The sequence below is a fragment of the Drosophila novamexicana genome, unplaced genomic scaffold (assembly GCF_003285875.2).
Source record: "Drosophila novamexicana strain 15010-1031.04,08,12 unplaced genomic scaffold, DnovRS2.1 tig00000689-arrow-pilon, whole genome shotgun sequence".
NCBI lineage: Eukaryota > Metazoa > Arthropoda > Insecta > Diptera > Drosophilidae > Drosophila > Drosophila novamexicana.
The window spans coordinates 3,172,316-3,185,207 of NW_020824818.1; the positions used below are offsets into that span (position 1 = coordinate 3,172,316).

General features: G+C 40.6%; 4 protein-coding genes across 5 annotated transcripts; 2 read left to right on the top strand and 2 right to left on the bottom strand.

Moving 5' to 3' along the window:
- Positions 1 to 121: 121 nt before the first annotated feature.
- On the top strand, positions 122 to 3,109 carry LOC115763295 (replication factor C subunit 3). Of its 2 annotated transcripts, XM_030705784.1 has the most exons (4): positions 122 to 803; positions 928 to 1,068; positions 1,140 to 2,019; positions 2,083 to 3,109. In XM_030705784.1, exons 3-4 carry the CDS (start codon positions 1,960 to 1,962, stop codon positions 3,091 to 3,093), a joined length of 1,071 nt encoding a protein of 356 aa, XP_030561644.1. In that variant the 5' UTR covers positions 122 to 803; positions 928 to 1,068; positions 1,140 to 1,959; the 3' UTR covers positions 3,094 to 3,109. The 2 variants fall into 2 exon arrangements, with proteins under 2 accessions (XP_030561644.1, XP_030561643.1); XM_030705783.1 differs by lacking the exon at positions 2,083 to 3,109 and having other exon boundaries at positions 928 to 1,942.
- Positions 3,081 to 8,545, bottom strand: LOC115763294 (nuclear pore complex protein Nup160 homolog). Its single transcript, XM_030705782.1, has 14 exons — positions 8,140 to 8,545; positions 7,937 to 8,039; positions 7,383 to 7,880; positions 7,153 to 7,322; positions 6,673 to 7,091; positions 5,936 to 6,617; positions 5,759 to 5,867; positions 5,538 to 5,699; positions 5,246 to 5,476; positions 5,069 to 5,187; positions 4,379 to 4,996; positions 3,804 to 4,316; positions 3,347 to 3,744; positions 3,081 to 3,272 (listed from the first exon to the last, which is right to left on the bottom strand). Exons 1-14 carry the CDS (start codon positions 8,225 to 8,227, stop codon positions 3,144 to 3,146), a joined length of 4,239 nt encoding a protein of 1,412 aa, XP_030561642.1. The 5' UTR covers positions 8,228 to 8,545; the 3' UTR covers positions 3,081 to 3,143.
- Positions 8,546 to 8,638: 93 nt separating this feature from the next.
- Positions 8,639 to 9,635, top strand: LOC115763297 (exosome complex component CSL4). The gene is made up of 3 exons (XM_030705785.1): positions 8,639 to 8,903; positions 8,956 to 9,437; positions 9,532 to 9,635. The coding sequence occupies exons 1-2, from the start codon at positions 8,715 to 8,717 to the stop codon at positions 9,409 to 9,411; spliced, it is 645 nt and encodes a 214-aa protein (XP_030561645.1). The 5' UTR covers positions 8,639 to 8,714; the 3' UTR covers positions 9,412 to 9,437; positions 9,532 to 9,635.
- Positions 9,636 to 9,712: 77 nt separating this feature from the next.
- Positions 9,713 to 10,210, bottom strand: LOC115763298 (PI-actitoxin-Aeq3b-like). Its single transcript, XM_030705786.1, has 2 exons — positions 10,052 to 10,210; positions 9,713 to 9,994 (listed from the first exon to the last, which is right to left on the bottom strand). Exons 1-2 carry the CDS (start codon positions 10,122 to 10,124, stop codon positions 9,825 to 9,827), a joined length of 243 nt encoding a protein of 80 aa, XP_030561646.1. The 5' UTR covers positions 10,125 to 10,210; the 3' UTR covers positions 9,713 to 9,824.
- Between the last annotated feature and the right edge of the window lie 2,682 nt (positions 10,211 to 12,892).

Genomic DNA, 12,892 nt, shown 5'->3' on the forward strand with positions numbered 1-12,892 from the left:
AGCGCAGTCAGCTGTGCAACTCTTATTGCATTGAAACAGATTGGCAACGCTGGTTAACAGCACTTGTACATACTTAACATAAAAACAAACTCAGTTCTTTATTTAACTCCAACTGGTTAACATCTGCGAATAAATGAGCGCATTTCGTGATGCTGCCAATAACCCGTGCTACAGTAGATAATTTCTGCAGAGCGTGCTTGCAAGATTTAGGAAAATTACAAAATACAAGGGAACTTCGACATGATTTAAAAGAAGATCCGCAACTCTTACGCATTGTTGAATTAATGGCAGATGGATTACAGCCTATGAGAACGGGAATGCAGTTGGCAATGCCAACTCGTTTGTGTCATTCCTGTTACACAAAAGTTGGCATGTTTCGAAAATTTGCAGAGATGTCCATTTGTACGGGTGTCGCTCTTAATGAATTAACAGCTGAAAAGCTTGAGTTAACGGACGATACTAAAATTAAAATGATATGTGCTACATGCTTTAAAATTAAAGCGGACCATAATGCTAATTCAATCGAAAACTCACCCAAGCTGCAGAACTTGATGCGCCTTATATTTACAGGAACTGATAAAATGCAACCGATTGATACCAAGCCGGCTGGGAGCATATGTAAATATTGCTCCCAAAAATGTAGAACATTCCTGGAATTTCAAAGGATATTACAAGAAAGCCAACAATATTTTGTATCTACTATATTGTCAAGCACAGACGAAATTCCCGAACTGGATACCTCAATTAAAACAGAATATCCTAATATTGGGGATGAAAATCGCAAGGAAAAAAATGAAATCAAAGTAAGTCATAAACTGGAAAATACTTTATGTCCAGCTCTAAGTCGCCTAACAGGCATCTGTGTGCATATCCGGTGTACTGTTAAGTAAAATATGTTAATGATGTTAACATTATTTTATTTTTTAGTTAACCAGCACAAAAGAACAGGATCTTTCCCAGGAAAGTGATTCTGAAATGGATAATACAGTCGTAAGTCTTTCCAACGCAGAAAACATTTGTCCGTATTGTCAGCGGGAGTTCAAGAGGAAAACGCACTTGAAAGATCATGTAAGATTGGTCCATGAAGGCCTACGTCCATATAAATGCGACTTTTGTCAACGTTCATTTGGTTTGGCCAGAACCCTGCGCATCCATATAATGGGTCACACAAAAGAGCGGCCTTTTGTATGCAAAATTTGTGAAAAATCATTTCGGCAAAAAACAGAGCTGAACCTTCATATGAATAACCATTTGGCGAGCACTCAATTTCGATGTCCGATCTGCTCGCATGACAGAGCCAGTCAAGAGGATCTAGAAGCACATATGGCTCGGCACAATAACAGGGAGGGCTACCAATGCAGCACATGTGGACGAAAATTTAAAAAGCTTTGCCATCTGAAGGAGCATGACGATGCAGTTCATCTGAAATTGCGTCCCTTTGTATGTACCCACAACAATTGCGGAAAGGCATTTGGAGCACGTAAAACACTTTACACACATCTGCGAACGCATACGGGCGAGCGTCCTTATAGTTGCAATATTTGCTATAAACCATTTTCGAGTAAGGCGAATCTTTCGCGACATTCTCGCACCCACGAAGAGACGGTTGTCAAGGTAGAAGTTATTGAGTAAGATCGTTGGGACAACCTTCCACAAAATGCATTATCTTAAATGTCAATCAAAATAGCAGGTACCAAATATTTTCGTTTTCGGTTATTTTTAAATATTGGTTACAATAAAAAAAATCAAATTCAAATAGCCCGCTGCCATGATATGTATTCAAAAAGTATCGGTGACCTATATACTATCGATAGTTACTAACATTAATGTTATCGATAGCATTTCACGACTGAACGATTGCTTAATCGCAAAAAAAGCGCGCATTGCACAAGTGAAGCCGGAATAGATTTTATATATTATTCGCTATAAAGTGTTTTATGTGCTAAATAACAAGGTTTAATGGCACTTTGGGTAGACAAATACCGGCCCCGTGAGTTATCCAAGTTGGATTACCACAAGGTGAATCAAATTTTGTCGCCTATACTTGTACAAACATAACTCAATATATTTTTGTGATTTTAGGACCAAGCCGAAAACCTGCGCAATCTCTGCAAGCAAAGTGATTTTCCTCATCTAATGTTCTATGGACCATCTGGCGCGGGCAAGAAGACACGCATAATGTGCCTGCTGCGTGAGATGTATGGTGCCGGCGTGGAGAGGCTGCGCAACGAAACAATGAGCTTCACAACGCCCTCAAATCGTAAGATCGAGGTGATGACAGTTGGCAGCAATTACCATTTGGAGGTGAATCCCTCGGACGCCGGCATGTACGACCGGACTGTTGTTATAGACCTGATCAAGCAGGTGGCACAAACACACCAAATCGACATTAATGGTCAACGGGAATTCAAAGTTATTGTAATCTCTGAAGGAGATGAACTAACCAAGGACGCTCAGCATGCGCTGCGTCGCACCATGGAAAAGTACGTAGCCACATGCCGCATAATACTGTCGGTCAACTCCACATCTCGCATCATACCGGCCATCCGGTCGCGTTGCTTAGGCATTCGCGTACCAGCACCCAGCGAAAACGAAATGACAGCTGTGCTTCAAAGCACATGTAAACGCGAAGGTCTGGCATTGCCGCCGGAGCTAGCCAAGCGTGTGGTAGAGAAATCTGAACGAAATATGCGAAGGGCATTACTGATGCTGGAGGCATCCAAGGTCCAGCAGTATCCGTTTACAGCGCAGCAGCAAATCGCCGAGCTGGACTGGCAAGTGTATCTGCGTGAGACTGCAACTCAAATTGTGAGCGAACAAACACCCGCAAAACTGGAAAAGATACGCGATCGTTTGTACGAGTTACTTTCGCAGGGTGTGCCACCCAATCTTATCTTCCGTGGCCTCGTGGAGCAACTGGTCAACAATTGTGATATGTCGATTAAGGCAAAGACATTGGAGTACGCCACACAATACGAGCATCGCATGCAGAACGGTGCGAAACATATATTCCATTTGGAGGCTTTTGTGGCCCAATTCATGAACATCTACAAAAAGTTTCTTGCCGAACTGGTAATGACGGATGATTTCTAACATTATTATATTATACTTTTTATTACGCCCATTCAATACATGCGGAGCGCTTAACCAAAAATTTGCTGTTGCTGTCGATTTTCTCTGTCCGTTAGAATGGCTAACTTCATTTTATCGTCCGTGGTGCGCTTGACGGTCTCAATGTATCGGGCAACTTCTTCCTCGAGCTTGACATGTGCCTGCAAATGAAAAGTGGCAAATATTGTATTTGCGTACAAAAAAAACACTAAAATGAAGGAAGAGGTGACTTTACCATCTCGTATTCAATATGTTTGCTGCCATTTACTTGCAAGCCGTGCAGCAGCAGATCAATTGTATTGATGGGAAATGCAAGCTGTGGATTAGTCACATTTACCGAATGCTTAAAGTCAAAATATTCACTGCCTGCCCCCAGCATGCCGCCAATCATCTCACACGCCAAATCGGCGGCATCGAGCAAACGATTGTGCTTCACCAACAGATGGAGCAACTCTCGAGAGTTAGCCAATTTGTAGGAATCGTACAGCCATTGTGGCACAAATGCATTCAAAGTGAGTATTCGGTTAACGACACATTTCCGTATTGAAGTTGATTCATTGAGCTCGTTGTCGACAACCAGTTTTTGCAGCAGTGACCAAGCCATGTCAGCTGCACTGTTCCGATGGGCAAGATCTGAAAAATACCATAGCTTTATATTTAAAGAATACGGTATATAAGTTTCTAACTAATACCTGCTAAGTCATTGTTCTGCAACCAAGCCCAAGCATCCTTAGTCTTATCCTCAGTGGTACTAACGCATGCAGCTGCCAGACTCTCGAATATTGGCAGCACCGAGAACGCATGACCACGTGCAAGCTTCAATGCTGCTGTGTATAGGCCACAGGTGGCCAAGAGATAGGACAGCTCTTCGGCGCCGGCCATTTCATAGGCGGCCACATCTTTGCGATGGTGAGCAAGCTCTCTTAGGGCCTCTGCGTGCAGTAGCTCACGTCGTATGTCGGTTAACTCCAATACAACGACTTCGTGGGTTTTGTAAGTCTCCAGAGAGCGCTGCTCGTTATTAGTCTGATCCGTGGCCACCTTCTCGTCGCCAATTGTCGGTTTAGCAATCCATCTATATCGATTATCGACCAAATACAAGCAATTTATGCAGACCAGTAGTGAGGAGCAGCGCTTTTGGAGCGCATCAGGTGCATCGCTGTCCACCTGAAGGCGCATGGCCTGCTCATACATAACAGTCGCAGCTGTGGGAAAACACGCACTTTACTCGCATAAATTAAGTTAATTATTTTAGGAGAGACATTACCTTTGCGCATATTGCCTTTGTTGGCATGAAATGCATATAGAAAATTATAGACTTCGTTCTGATCGATGCTCAAGGAGCGCGCACGAGATTCCACAATGTTCTCAAATTCCTCTTGCAGGCCATTGTAAGGCAACTGCATTAGCAGATCAAAGCGTTTGCACTGAAACAACATTATGACTAACTGACGCAAACAATCCTTGCGCCGCGATGTGTCTGCGTTATAGACCAGAGCATGATAGGCCTCCTCATAGTGGCCCAGCTGCAAATGGTTGTTAAATACTATTGATTGGAACATTGGCAACTGCTGATCGTCTACATGCAGTTTGTTCATAGCTATGTGGGCCAACTGAATGATATAATCGAAAGCCGAATGTTGTTCAAATAATTGAATAACTTTCAGATAATAATGTACCAAAGCCAGTTTGGCCTCTTCTTTTGTTGGCACAACTTTCTGTCTGTTAAGGATGCCCGCAAGCTTGGTATATATCGGTGTGTTCTTCAGCACTTGTTCAAACAAAAGTGGTTCCCTAAGCACACTCTCTTGAACTTGCTCGAAGAGATGAATAGCTTTTTGCGGCTCGCCGCAATCTAATAGGGAAACAGCCAGCATGAAGCTACCTGAAAAGACCCGAAAAGATTATTTATTATATAAAGCCTAATTATACAAACCTTAAGCAGCTCTATACTTACGCGAATCAGCTTTCTCGCTACACCAACCAGCCAGCAAGCGCTCATAGTCCTGAATGATAATGTGATGGCATGTGCCGAAAAGCCACTCTGGGAACACGTCATTCCAAGCCTCGGGCCAGCTGTAATTAAATGTCAATTAGCAAGATAACGAACAACAAATATTGCATGCAAACTTACAGCATCTGATTGATGCAACCAACCAGCTGTAGTAGAGTCTGACGCATTGACAACTGATCCACCAATGAATTGGGCTCCTTTAGCAGCATCGATAGGGCGCTAAATAGACCCTTTGATTGCAGAAACAAGCAAAGCAGTGTTGTTTGGTTATTTAAACGTATTTGGCTCGAATATGGCCTCGTATATCCACTAAAGAGCTGTGCACGCGTCAGACGCTGTATCGAGACCTCACTGCAGGTGGGAAAAAATGTAATAAATCGAAAGCAATTCTCTTAATTTTGCTGTGGCTTACAAGTTAACTGGCGTGTTCAGCGAAATAGGTGTTTCAGAGATCCAGACAAGTGTGTAATAGGAGTGCAGGAAATTTATATTTGTCATAATAGTGTAGTCACTCTTAGAAACATTGCCATATAGTATGTACTGCAGAATTAAAAGGTTGCGGCAAACGGCAAAGCTAAAATTACAATTAATTAGTTAATCAACGAAGACCCAGTAGATCAAAGAATACTATACCGTATCAGTGCCATTTGCTTGACCGTCTCGGCTAGAATGGAAATTCCATATTCGCTGCCAAACAATGCTCCAGTTGATTGCAAAAAGCGCGTCGACTTTGCTTGTCCGCCTAAACACATTTAAGGAGTAACATTTATGAATTCGATATACAAAATAATTTCGAGCGATCTGATATACCTGCAGAATCAGGATACGCATCTTCGTCAACAATGGCGAGTAAATCAAGCAGCATATTAATGGCTGCATCCACAATATTGATCGATTGTAGCTTTTTTCTTATTTGCTCCACGCAGTCGGTTGATATGTTTATGCCATTGTTATCATCAATGTTATCATCGCCCTTGGTGATTTGAATCAACAAGTTTGTTAGCGCACTATCATTCCTCTGATAAATTTTTTTATCCAACTCCAATTTGATATCTTCGCTTAAAAACTTTTCCAATAGATTGATGACCTCCATTAGTTCAATAAAGCCGTGGGCCGCCACAAGATCATCTCGGCAATAGGGCGCCACAAATTCAGCTACATCTCTTGTGTTCTCTCCAACAAGCATTAGGTGTTCCAGCATTTCACACGGGCGAAGCAATGCAAACGATTGCCTTCTGATAACACAAACAGCATCCATGGCGCCCAAAACCGACAGGCCTGTCGGCTCGGAAAACTTAATGTGGTATTGTTCGCAGCAGGAGTAGAAACGATCCCAGAGCCTGGTCGCAATCTCTAAATATTCATCGTCGCTGACAACGAAATCTTTCAGCTCATTTTGAATCTCATCTTCGACTGTCTGACAGACCTGCTCCTTAAGCATGCCCATTGTCAGTTGTTTTATATCGAATTGCATGTTGACGCGTCTGAACATCTGCAAGGGTAACACATATTATTTTAACTGCAACAAGATCTAAACAAGAGCTTACATAAAGTGCCTTAGCGATCACGTTTCGATCAAATCGACCCGGATGAAATATATAGGAACAGTATGTTTCGCGAGGATCGACGCCCTGCTCTATGGTAAGACAATACCGATCCGGCGGTGGTTCCAATGCAGCAGACACCCATTTAATTGAGCTGTCGGCATCCAAGAAAATTGCCGACACATTAAAATCACCCTCAGCATTGCTCCACAGCGTCCAAATATGAGAGAAAGTTGCATCGAAATCAGCCAAATCCATTTGCGGTGCTGGCACCTTATGACGCACAGCTAGACCCACGGTTTTTGTGTTCATGTCGCTCAGTTTGCACACGATGCTAAAGCAAATGAATTCAGAGTCCTTTTCGTGCGACAAAAATACACAAAAATTGTGATCATCGATTTTGCGCAGCAAACTATTTTGGGCTAAAAAGATACATTAAATAATGAATATATTTAAATGTTAGATTTAGTAGAAAAAACTTACGTCCCTGAGCTCCTTGGTACTCTGTACAGCTATATGAGGCAACACTTTGCAAAGTGGAAACCGACCACAAGCGCAGTTCATTATTTCGATAGAGCACCAATAAAAACACCTCTCCGTCAATGCGACTGAAAGCCATGGAGATAGCTCCCTCCAAATGTTCTCCTCGACCACTGCATTGGAATTTAATTAATGTACTTATTTAGAGAAAAATGAATAATATGGGAACCCACGTTAGAGCGCCTTTTAAGTTCGTTAGAAAACGCGGCATTAAATGGGACTCTTTCACTTCGTGCGAAACTGTGCTGCCGGTCCGACAGTTCATAATATAAAGCATAAGCTTTGAATGGTAGTCAACTGCGAAATATGCCTCCTGGCTATTCTCGGACATATCGGAAGCTGCGAGGTGTGGCACACTAATAGCCATGGTGCCATCGAGCACATAAAATGTGCTGCGATCCTTCAAGTTGTTAGCGTTTGCATCATAGAAAATGGAATTCCTTTGGAAATCCGCCGGACCTACAGAGACTGAAGATGCTTCGCTCTGTAGTGGAAACACAATCCGATGCACACTACTGACGGTGACCACCAGAAGGGTGACGGTGTTTGCCTGTTCGGACAACGAGACATTTAACACTGCGGAGTCCGTAAAACGTAGACGTAGATGGTTTTTCAGAAGCGAAATATCCAGGCTGACCTCGGACAGTTCCACAACATCTTGATATGTGCGCCTGGGATAGAACAATTAGCCATATGTAAATCAATGTAAATCAATAACAATGTTTACCAATATATAAATCGGTTCCTGTTTTGGCCATTGGCAAGAAAATTGTAGCAATAGCTGCCTGACTTTCCAAAAGTCTTAATATCCTGCAGCGTACTTTGTGTGCCTATTTTGGTTAGAAATACAAGCAATATTTATCAAAATTAATGAGACACTTCTGGACGACGCTAACAAATACACCTGGCCGTTGGCACCATCTAACGCACCTGTATTTATTTCGACTTCGATCCATTCTTCTGGGCTTATATTTTTGGGTATAACCTCTCGGTAACTCATATTAGCTTTTGTGTTCATCTCGAGTTAAAGATATAATTAAAAATATTCTAAATAACGCACATAGATACGGTGGCCGGCAAAAAAACACGCGCGTGTTATCGGTTGCTGACGTTATCGATTTCGTTAGTGATGTTAAAAAGCATCGGTGTCAAAATTTAAGTTCGAAAGAACTACTTTCGAATAAACCAAATATCAATTTGAAACAAATGATTGCAATTTAAGCGTGTATAAGAACCAAATATTGTGTTAAAAAAAGGCCAGTTTCGCGAATAAAACCAATCAAAAATAAATGCTATACGATTTTATATCTTGCTTAACTTGGAACTAGTAGCCGATATTATTTAAGCACAGTTCCGTCACATTATGAATGTGAATTCGCCGAAGTCCCGCTGTTAATAACATTCAGAAAAATGTTATGAATTAGACGCAAAAAACACATGGCTAGTTGTTTTTATTTAGTTGCCAAAATCAGTAAACCAAATTTATTATTTTAATATATGAAAATATGACTGAGGAGGGTAGAATCACAGCTACTACATCTCATAATGAGGATGATATATTAATTTGCCTGCCTGGAGAGCGCTTATGTCGCGTGGAGGATAACATTATCGTGGGACAAGGTACCTACGAGCAGGGAGGCTACATTTATGCCTGCAAATCTGGCATAGTACATATTGACGAGTCCACGGAAAAAGTAAGTTATTAATATAATTAATTAACACCAAATAACTTATTTATCATGTCAGTGCCAAATTGTAAGTGTGCACAAGCCAGGCTTTCATTTGACCATACCGGCTACCGGAGATGTCGTCACAGCACGCGTCCTTGTGACGACACCCAAATTCGCAAAGTGTGCCATATTTTGCGTTGGAAACGTTCTACTCGAGAGTAGTTACCGCGGTCTTCTGCGCAAGGAGGACGTGCGCGAAACTGAAAAAGACCGAGTGGATATTTACAAGTCATTCAAACCCGGCGATGTCATATTGGCGCGTGTTGTCAACCAGATGGAACAATCGTTCATGCTGAGCACAGCTGAAGCAGAACTCGGAGTTGTTGTTGCGTATGCCAGCGATATCCGAAAGAATCGTATTCCCATGGTGCCCATTGGCTGGGGTGAGATGCAGTGCCCGCAGACAACGATCAAGGAGCCGAGAAAGGTGGCAAAAGTACTGCCAGAAAGTTCAATCAAATCTGATAAATAAAACATAATAAAACACTCACTACCGAAGTAAGTCTAGTAAATTCTTATAATGTACCAGAAATATTTTTACATTATTAGCAAATTTCTACATAGAAATTATTATATTAATTTATTCTAATAGGAGGCCTTTGTTGTGTCAGTTTGAACCCAACACATTGCTATAATTCAAATTATAAGGACTTTCAAGAGGTATATTTTTACGAGATCGGGCCTCATTATTTTAAGGTAACGATCTAGTAGTTAATTGTACATTAATGAAGAATGAAGATTATACATAGCAGCCAGTTTAATTTCAGAGAAAAAGAAACTTTTGTTATCAATGATTATAATTTTAATTTTGTAACGTCAATTAATTGAAACCTTTTTGAATTTTGAATGTGATGATCAACTTGGATATAAGATTTCAAAGCTTCTTTAGTTCAAACATTGCGCTTTACAATCCTTCTCGTCCTCAAACATGTTCCGTGTGCCCTGGCAGCCACCGTAGATGAAATACTCGCATTGGCGAGCGTTCTTTATAAATCGCCACATTGGAAAAAATGCCCTACAGGGACCAGTTTGGCACGGCTTGTCATCGCATTTTCCTGACGTTTGAAATATTTCACAGCAATGTTTAAACTAAAATGATTGGTTATACTTACTAGCATTGTAAGCGTCACTGGCCAGCAAGAAGAGAAAAATTAATGCTAGCACTGGCCATATGAATGTCCTCATTTTGTACAAAAACTTAAAATCTGAGCTTTGATGAAACAGTTGACCTCACATTAAATCTGCTTGAAATTAAACCGGATGCCTACTTAAATTAAACGTTTTTCTTATTAAACGAATGTAAGCTTGTAGGTATCGAGTAAATCAAATACTCGAAGGACATACTCGTAAGAACCAGAACGTCCAATTGGCATTTAAAATTCCAATTCCAAAACTGGATAAGCTTTGATTTAAATGGCAAGGGCAATGCGACTGGGCAGAACCTGGGCATTTATTTTTGTGCAACTGCAGTTAAACTAACTGAAGGCAAAAAACAAACATTTACAAAATAGAGCATAACTTATTCGGTGCGATAAGTGCATGCACACATTTGTATGTACATATGTACAAATTTGACTATTGGATTTTTCGTTTGTGTGTGTGTGTTTACATGTAAGTTATCTAGCTGTGCATTTGTCTCTGTAACTCAGAACTAAATTGTGAGAGCGCTGAGTGCACCACAGGCATATGATGCCAAGAGCGACAAGCAGCATCAATAATTCGAGAGAGCGTAATTTATAAGTAGATAATGCACAAGCTCGTTGAATGTGTGTGTGTTTTTTTTTTGAGTGATATATTCTTATGCTTGAGTGGAGTATATTCTTATACACTATTCGCTGAGTGCTGCTTTTAAGTCCACTTTGGGACCGCGCAATCTGTTTCAGTTGACCACCAGGAATCGTCTAAAGCTCTTTAAAAGTATATGTATGTATGTACATGCACAAGTTATTACAAGTTTGCGGACTTGTATAAAATCGTATAGATATATGTATATGTACATATGTATGTGTATGTATGTGTGGTTGCTAAAATAGAACCAAGTTGCGCCAGCGCAAAGTGCACAAAATTAGAGAGTACCATGCATACGCACACACACATGTACATATGTATGTATGTCTATGAATATATTTGGCGCTCTCTCTCTTCATAAGAACAAACGGTGTGTTCTTTGACTTACATACATAAGCGTTGTCTACTTTACTCGCGCTAAGTCGAATTTATGGTTTACGTGCTTAAACATGCTTTAGTTAAACCACTAAACAAAGAACATACATACATATGTATGTATGTACGTACGTAAGCATTTTGCTATTCTTTTCGCATACACTCATTTGTATGTATGTATGTGTGTTTGCTTGTCCGTTATCTATATTCTAAACTCCCATTCACCGTTTTTTCTCCTCTGCCTTGCACAGTCGATTCTCTTTCTGTGTGAGTTTGATTCAAGATGCCAATTTAATGGAATGTTACGTTGTGCGTTGTAGTCTTTTAAAGACTTAAGAAAACCTGGAATTACTCGGATATATTTTGTGCAGTTTTCAAATGGCTTACCCTTTCGGACAACTACAGATCAGGAGAATTAATTGACGCTAAAAAAATATCGTCCATTCACATAGATGGTGCCTCCAGCTGTGGCCACACATCCTTTGGTACCCTACATTGGCGACTCAATAGTGTACGTATATAATAATTTATAATTGATATACATAAATGTTTTCCGTATATAACTGACGCTTTTATCTTCTCAGGTAAAGTAGATGCTCGGTAATGCTTTTCTTCTACGGGCTGTGGCGTTGACGGTGATGGCGCCACATCCGGCTGTTCACAGTAATGATGGCATCAATTGGTTCCATACCGTAATATTTGTGCTTGGATGGCTCTCGAACAGTATACATTACTCAACCTCGTTTGTTGCTCATCCTAAGTATATATTAGCTACATAAAAGTGTTTTTCATATATAACTAATACTATTATCGTTTCTAGTATGGAATTCTCGCGAGGATAAAGTGGATGCGTTGTTATTCTTTTTTTCTAAATGCAGAGAGCATAAACGCTTTAACAAAGCTATCTTTGGCGTTGACTGCGATCGCCCCACAATAGGCTGCTCGGTGTGATACAAAGTACAAGCATATATCAAAAGTTTTACAGTTCATTTAACATTTTACTTCACAATTTCAGTCAATTTTGGATCTACAACTTTACTGTTTTGGGTATGTCGACGCAGATTTGAGGACACGGGAAGTCCGTTGGATATTTTGTGCAGACGACTTTGCAGTTGCCATGACCTACACATTTTCTGAGCAAAGTACTAACAGTCATGGTAAAAGGATATTTGTCAGTACAGAAATTATGCTATAGTTTGGCCGTAGCCAGGTGTCAATGAACTCATATGGCCTCAACCACGACATCTAAAGCATAATTCTAGTTTTTTTAATTTTTTTCCGTTTTTCCCACTATTTGTCTGATCTTTAAATTTTTAATGCAGATCAAGTTGGCTGTTACATACGATTCTTGCACACCGGATGCTTTGAAATGATTTTTACCAATAAGGACATCAATCATAACTTTTGGCATTCCAAGGACAATCTTGATGTCCTTTGGCCAGCAGATAGTCGCACATCTCCACAATTCATTCATCTGGGGAAAGGATATATTTATTTATAAACAGCTTCTGTGTCAAACTATTTGTATCAACCGAATCTATCACTTGATGGCCACCGCCAAAGAACATCCCCATTGTCCTTGTGGTTTCCGAGGTATGGACATTTATTTTTTTAAAAGATTAATCACAAAATTGGCTATTTTTATAATTATTGTGCTGTTGCTTAGACGAATATACAAAGAAAAGGACGAATGTCCTTCGATTAGCCGAGAAAAGGAGTAATTTATGTGCACACGAAATTGCCTATAATTCTGCCATATCGTTGCGGCTCCTGACGAGGCGTGTGTCAAA

Excerpts from the sequence above, each read along its gene's own strand:
- LOC115763295 (XM_030705783.1), top strand. The coding sequence starts at position 150 with ATGCTGCCAATAACCCGTGCTACAGTAGATAATTTCTGCAGAGCGTGC. Across the intron at positions 804-927 it reads AGGAAAAAAATGAAATCAAA|TTAACCAGCACAAAAGAACA; the intron begins GTAAGTCATAAA and ends TTTATTTTTTAG.
- LOC115763294 (XM_030705782.1), bottom strand. The coding sequence starts at position 8,227 with ATGAACACAAAAGCTAATATGAGTTACCGAGAGGTTATACCCAAAAAT. Across the intron at positions 7,323-7,382 it reads AACTTAAAAGGCGCTCTAAC|TGGTCGAGGAGAACATTTGG; the intron begins GTGGGTTCCCAT and ends ATTCCAATGCAG. Across the intron at positions 5,477-5,537 it reads CTGAACACGCCAGTTAACTT|TGAGGTCTCGATACAGCGTC; the intron begins GTAAGCCACAGC and ends TCCCACCTGCAG.
- LOC115763297 (XM_030705785.1), top strand. The coding sequence starts at position 8,715 with ATGACTGAGGAGGGTAGAATCACAGCTACTACATCTCATAATGAGGAT. Across the intron at positions 8,904-8,955 it reads TTGACGAGTCCACGGAAAAA|TGCCAAATTGTAAGTGTGCA; the intron begins GTAAGTTATTAA and ends TTATCATGTCAG.
- LOC115763298 (XM_030705786.1), bottom strand. The coding sequence starts at position 10,124 with ATGAGGACATTCATATGGCCAGTGCTAGCATTAATTTTTCTCTTCTTG. Across the intron at positions 9,995-10,051 it reads CAGTGACGCTTACAATGCTA|GAAAATGCGATGACAAGCCG; the intron begins GTAAGTATAACC and ends TTCAAACGTCAG.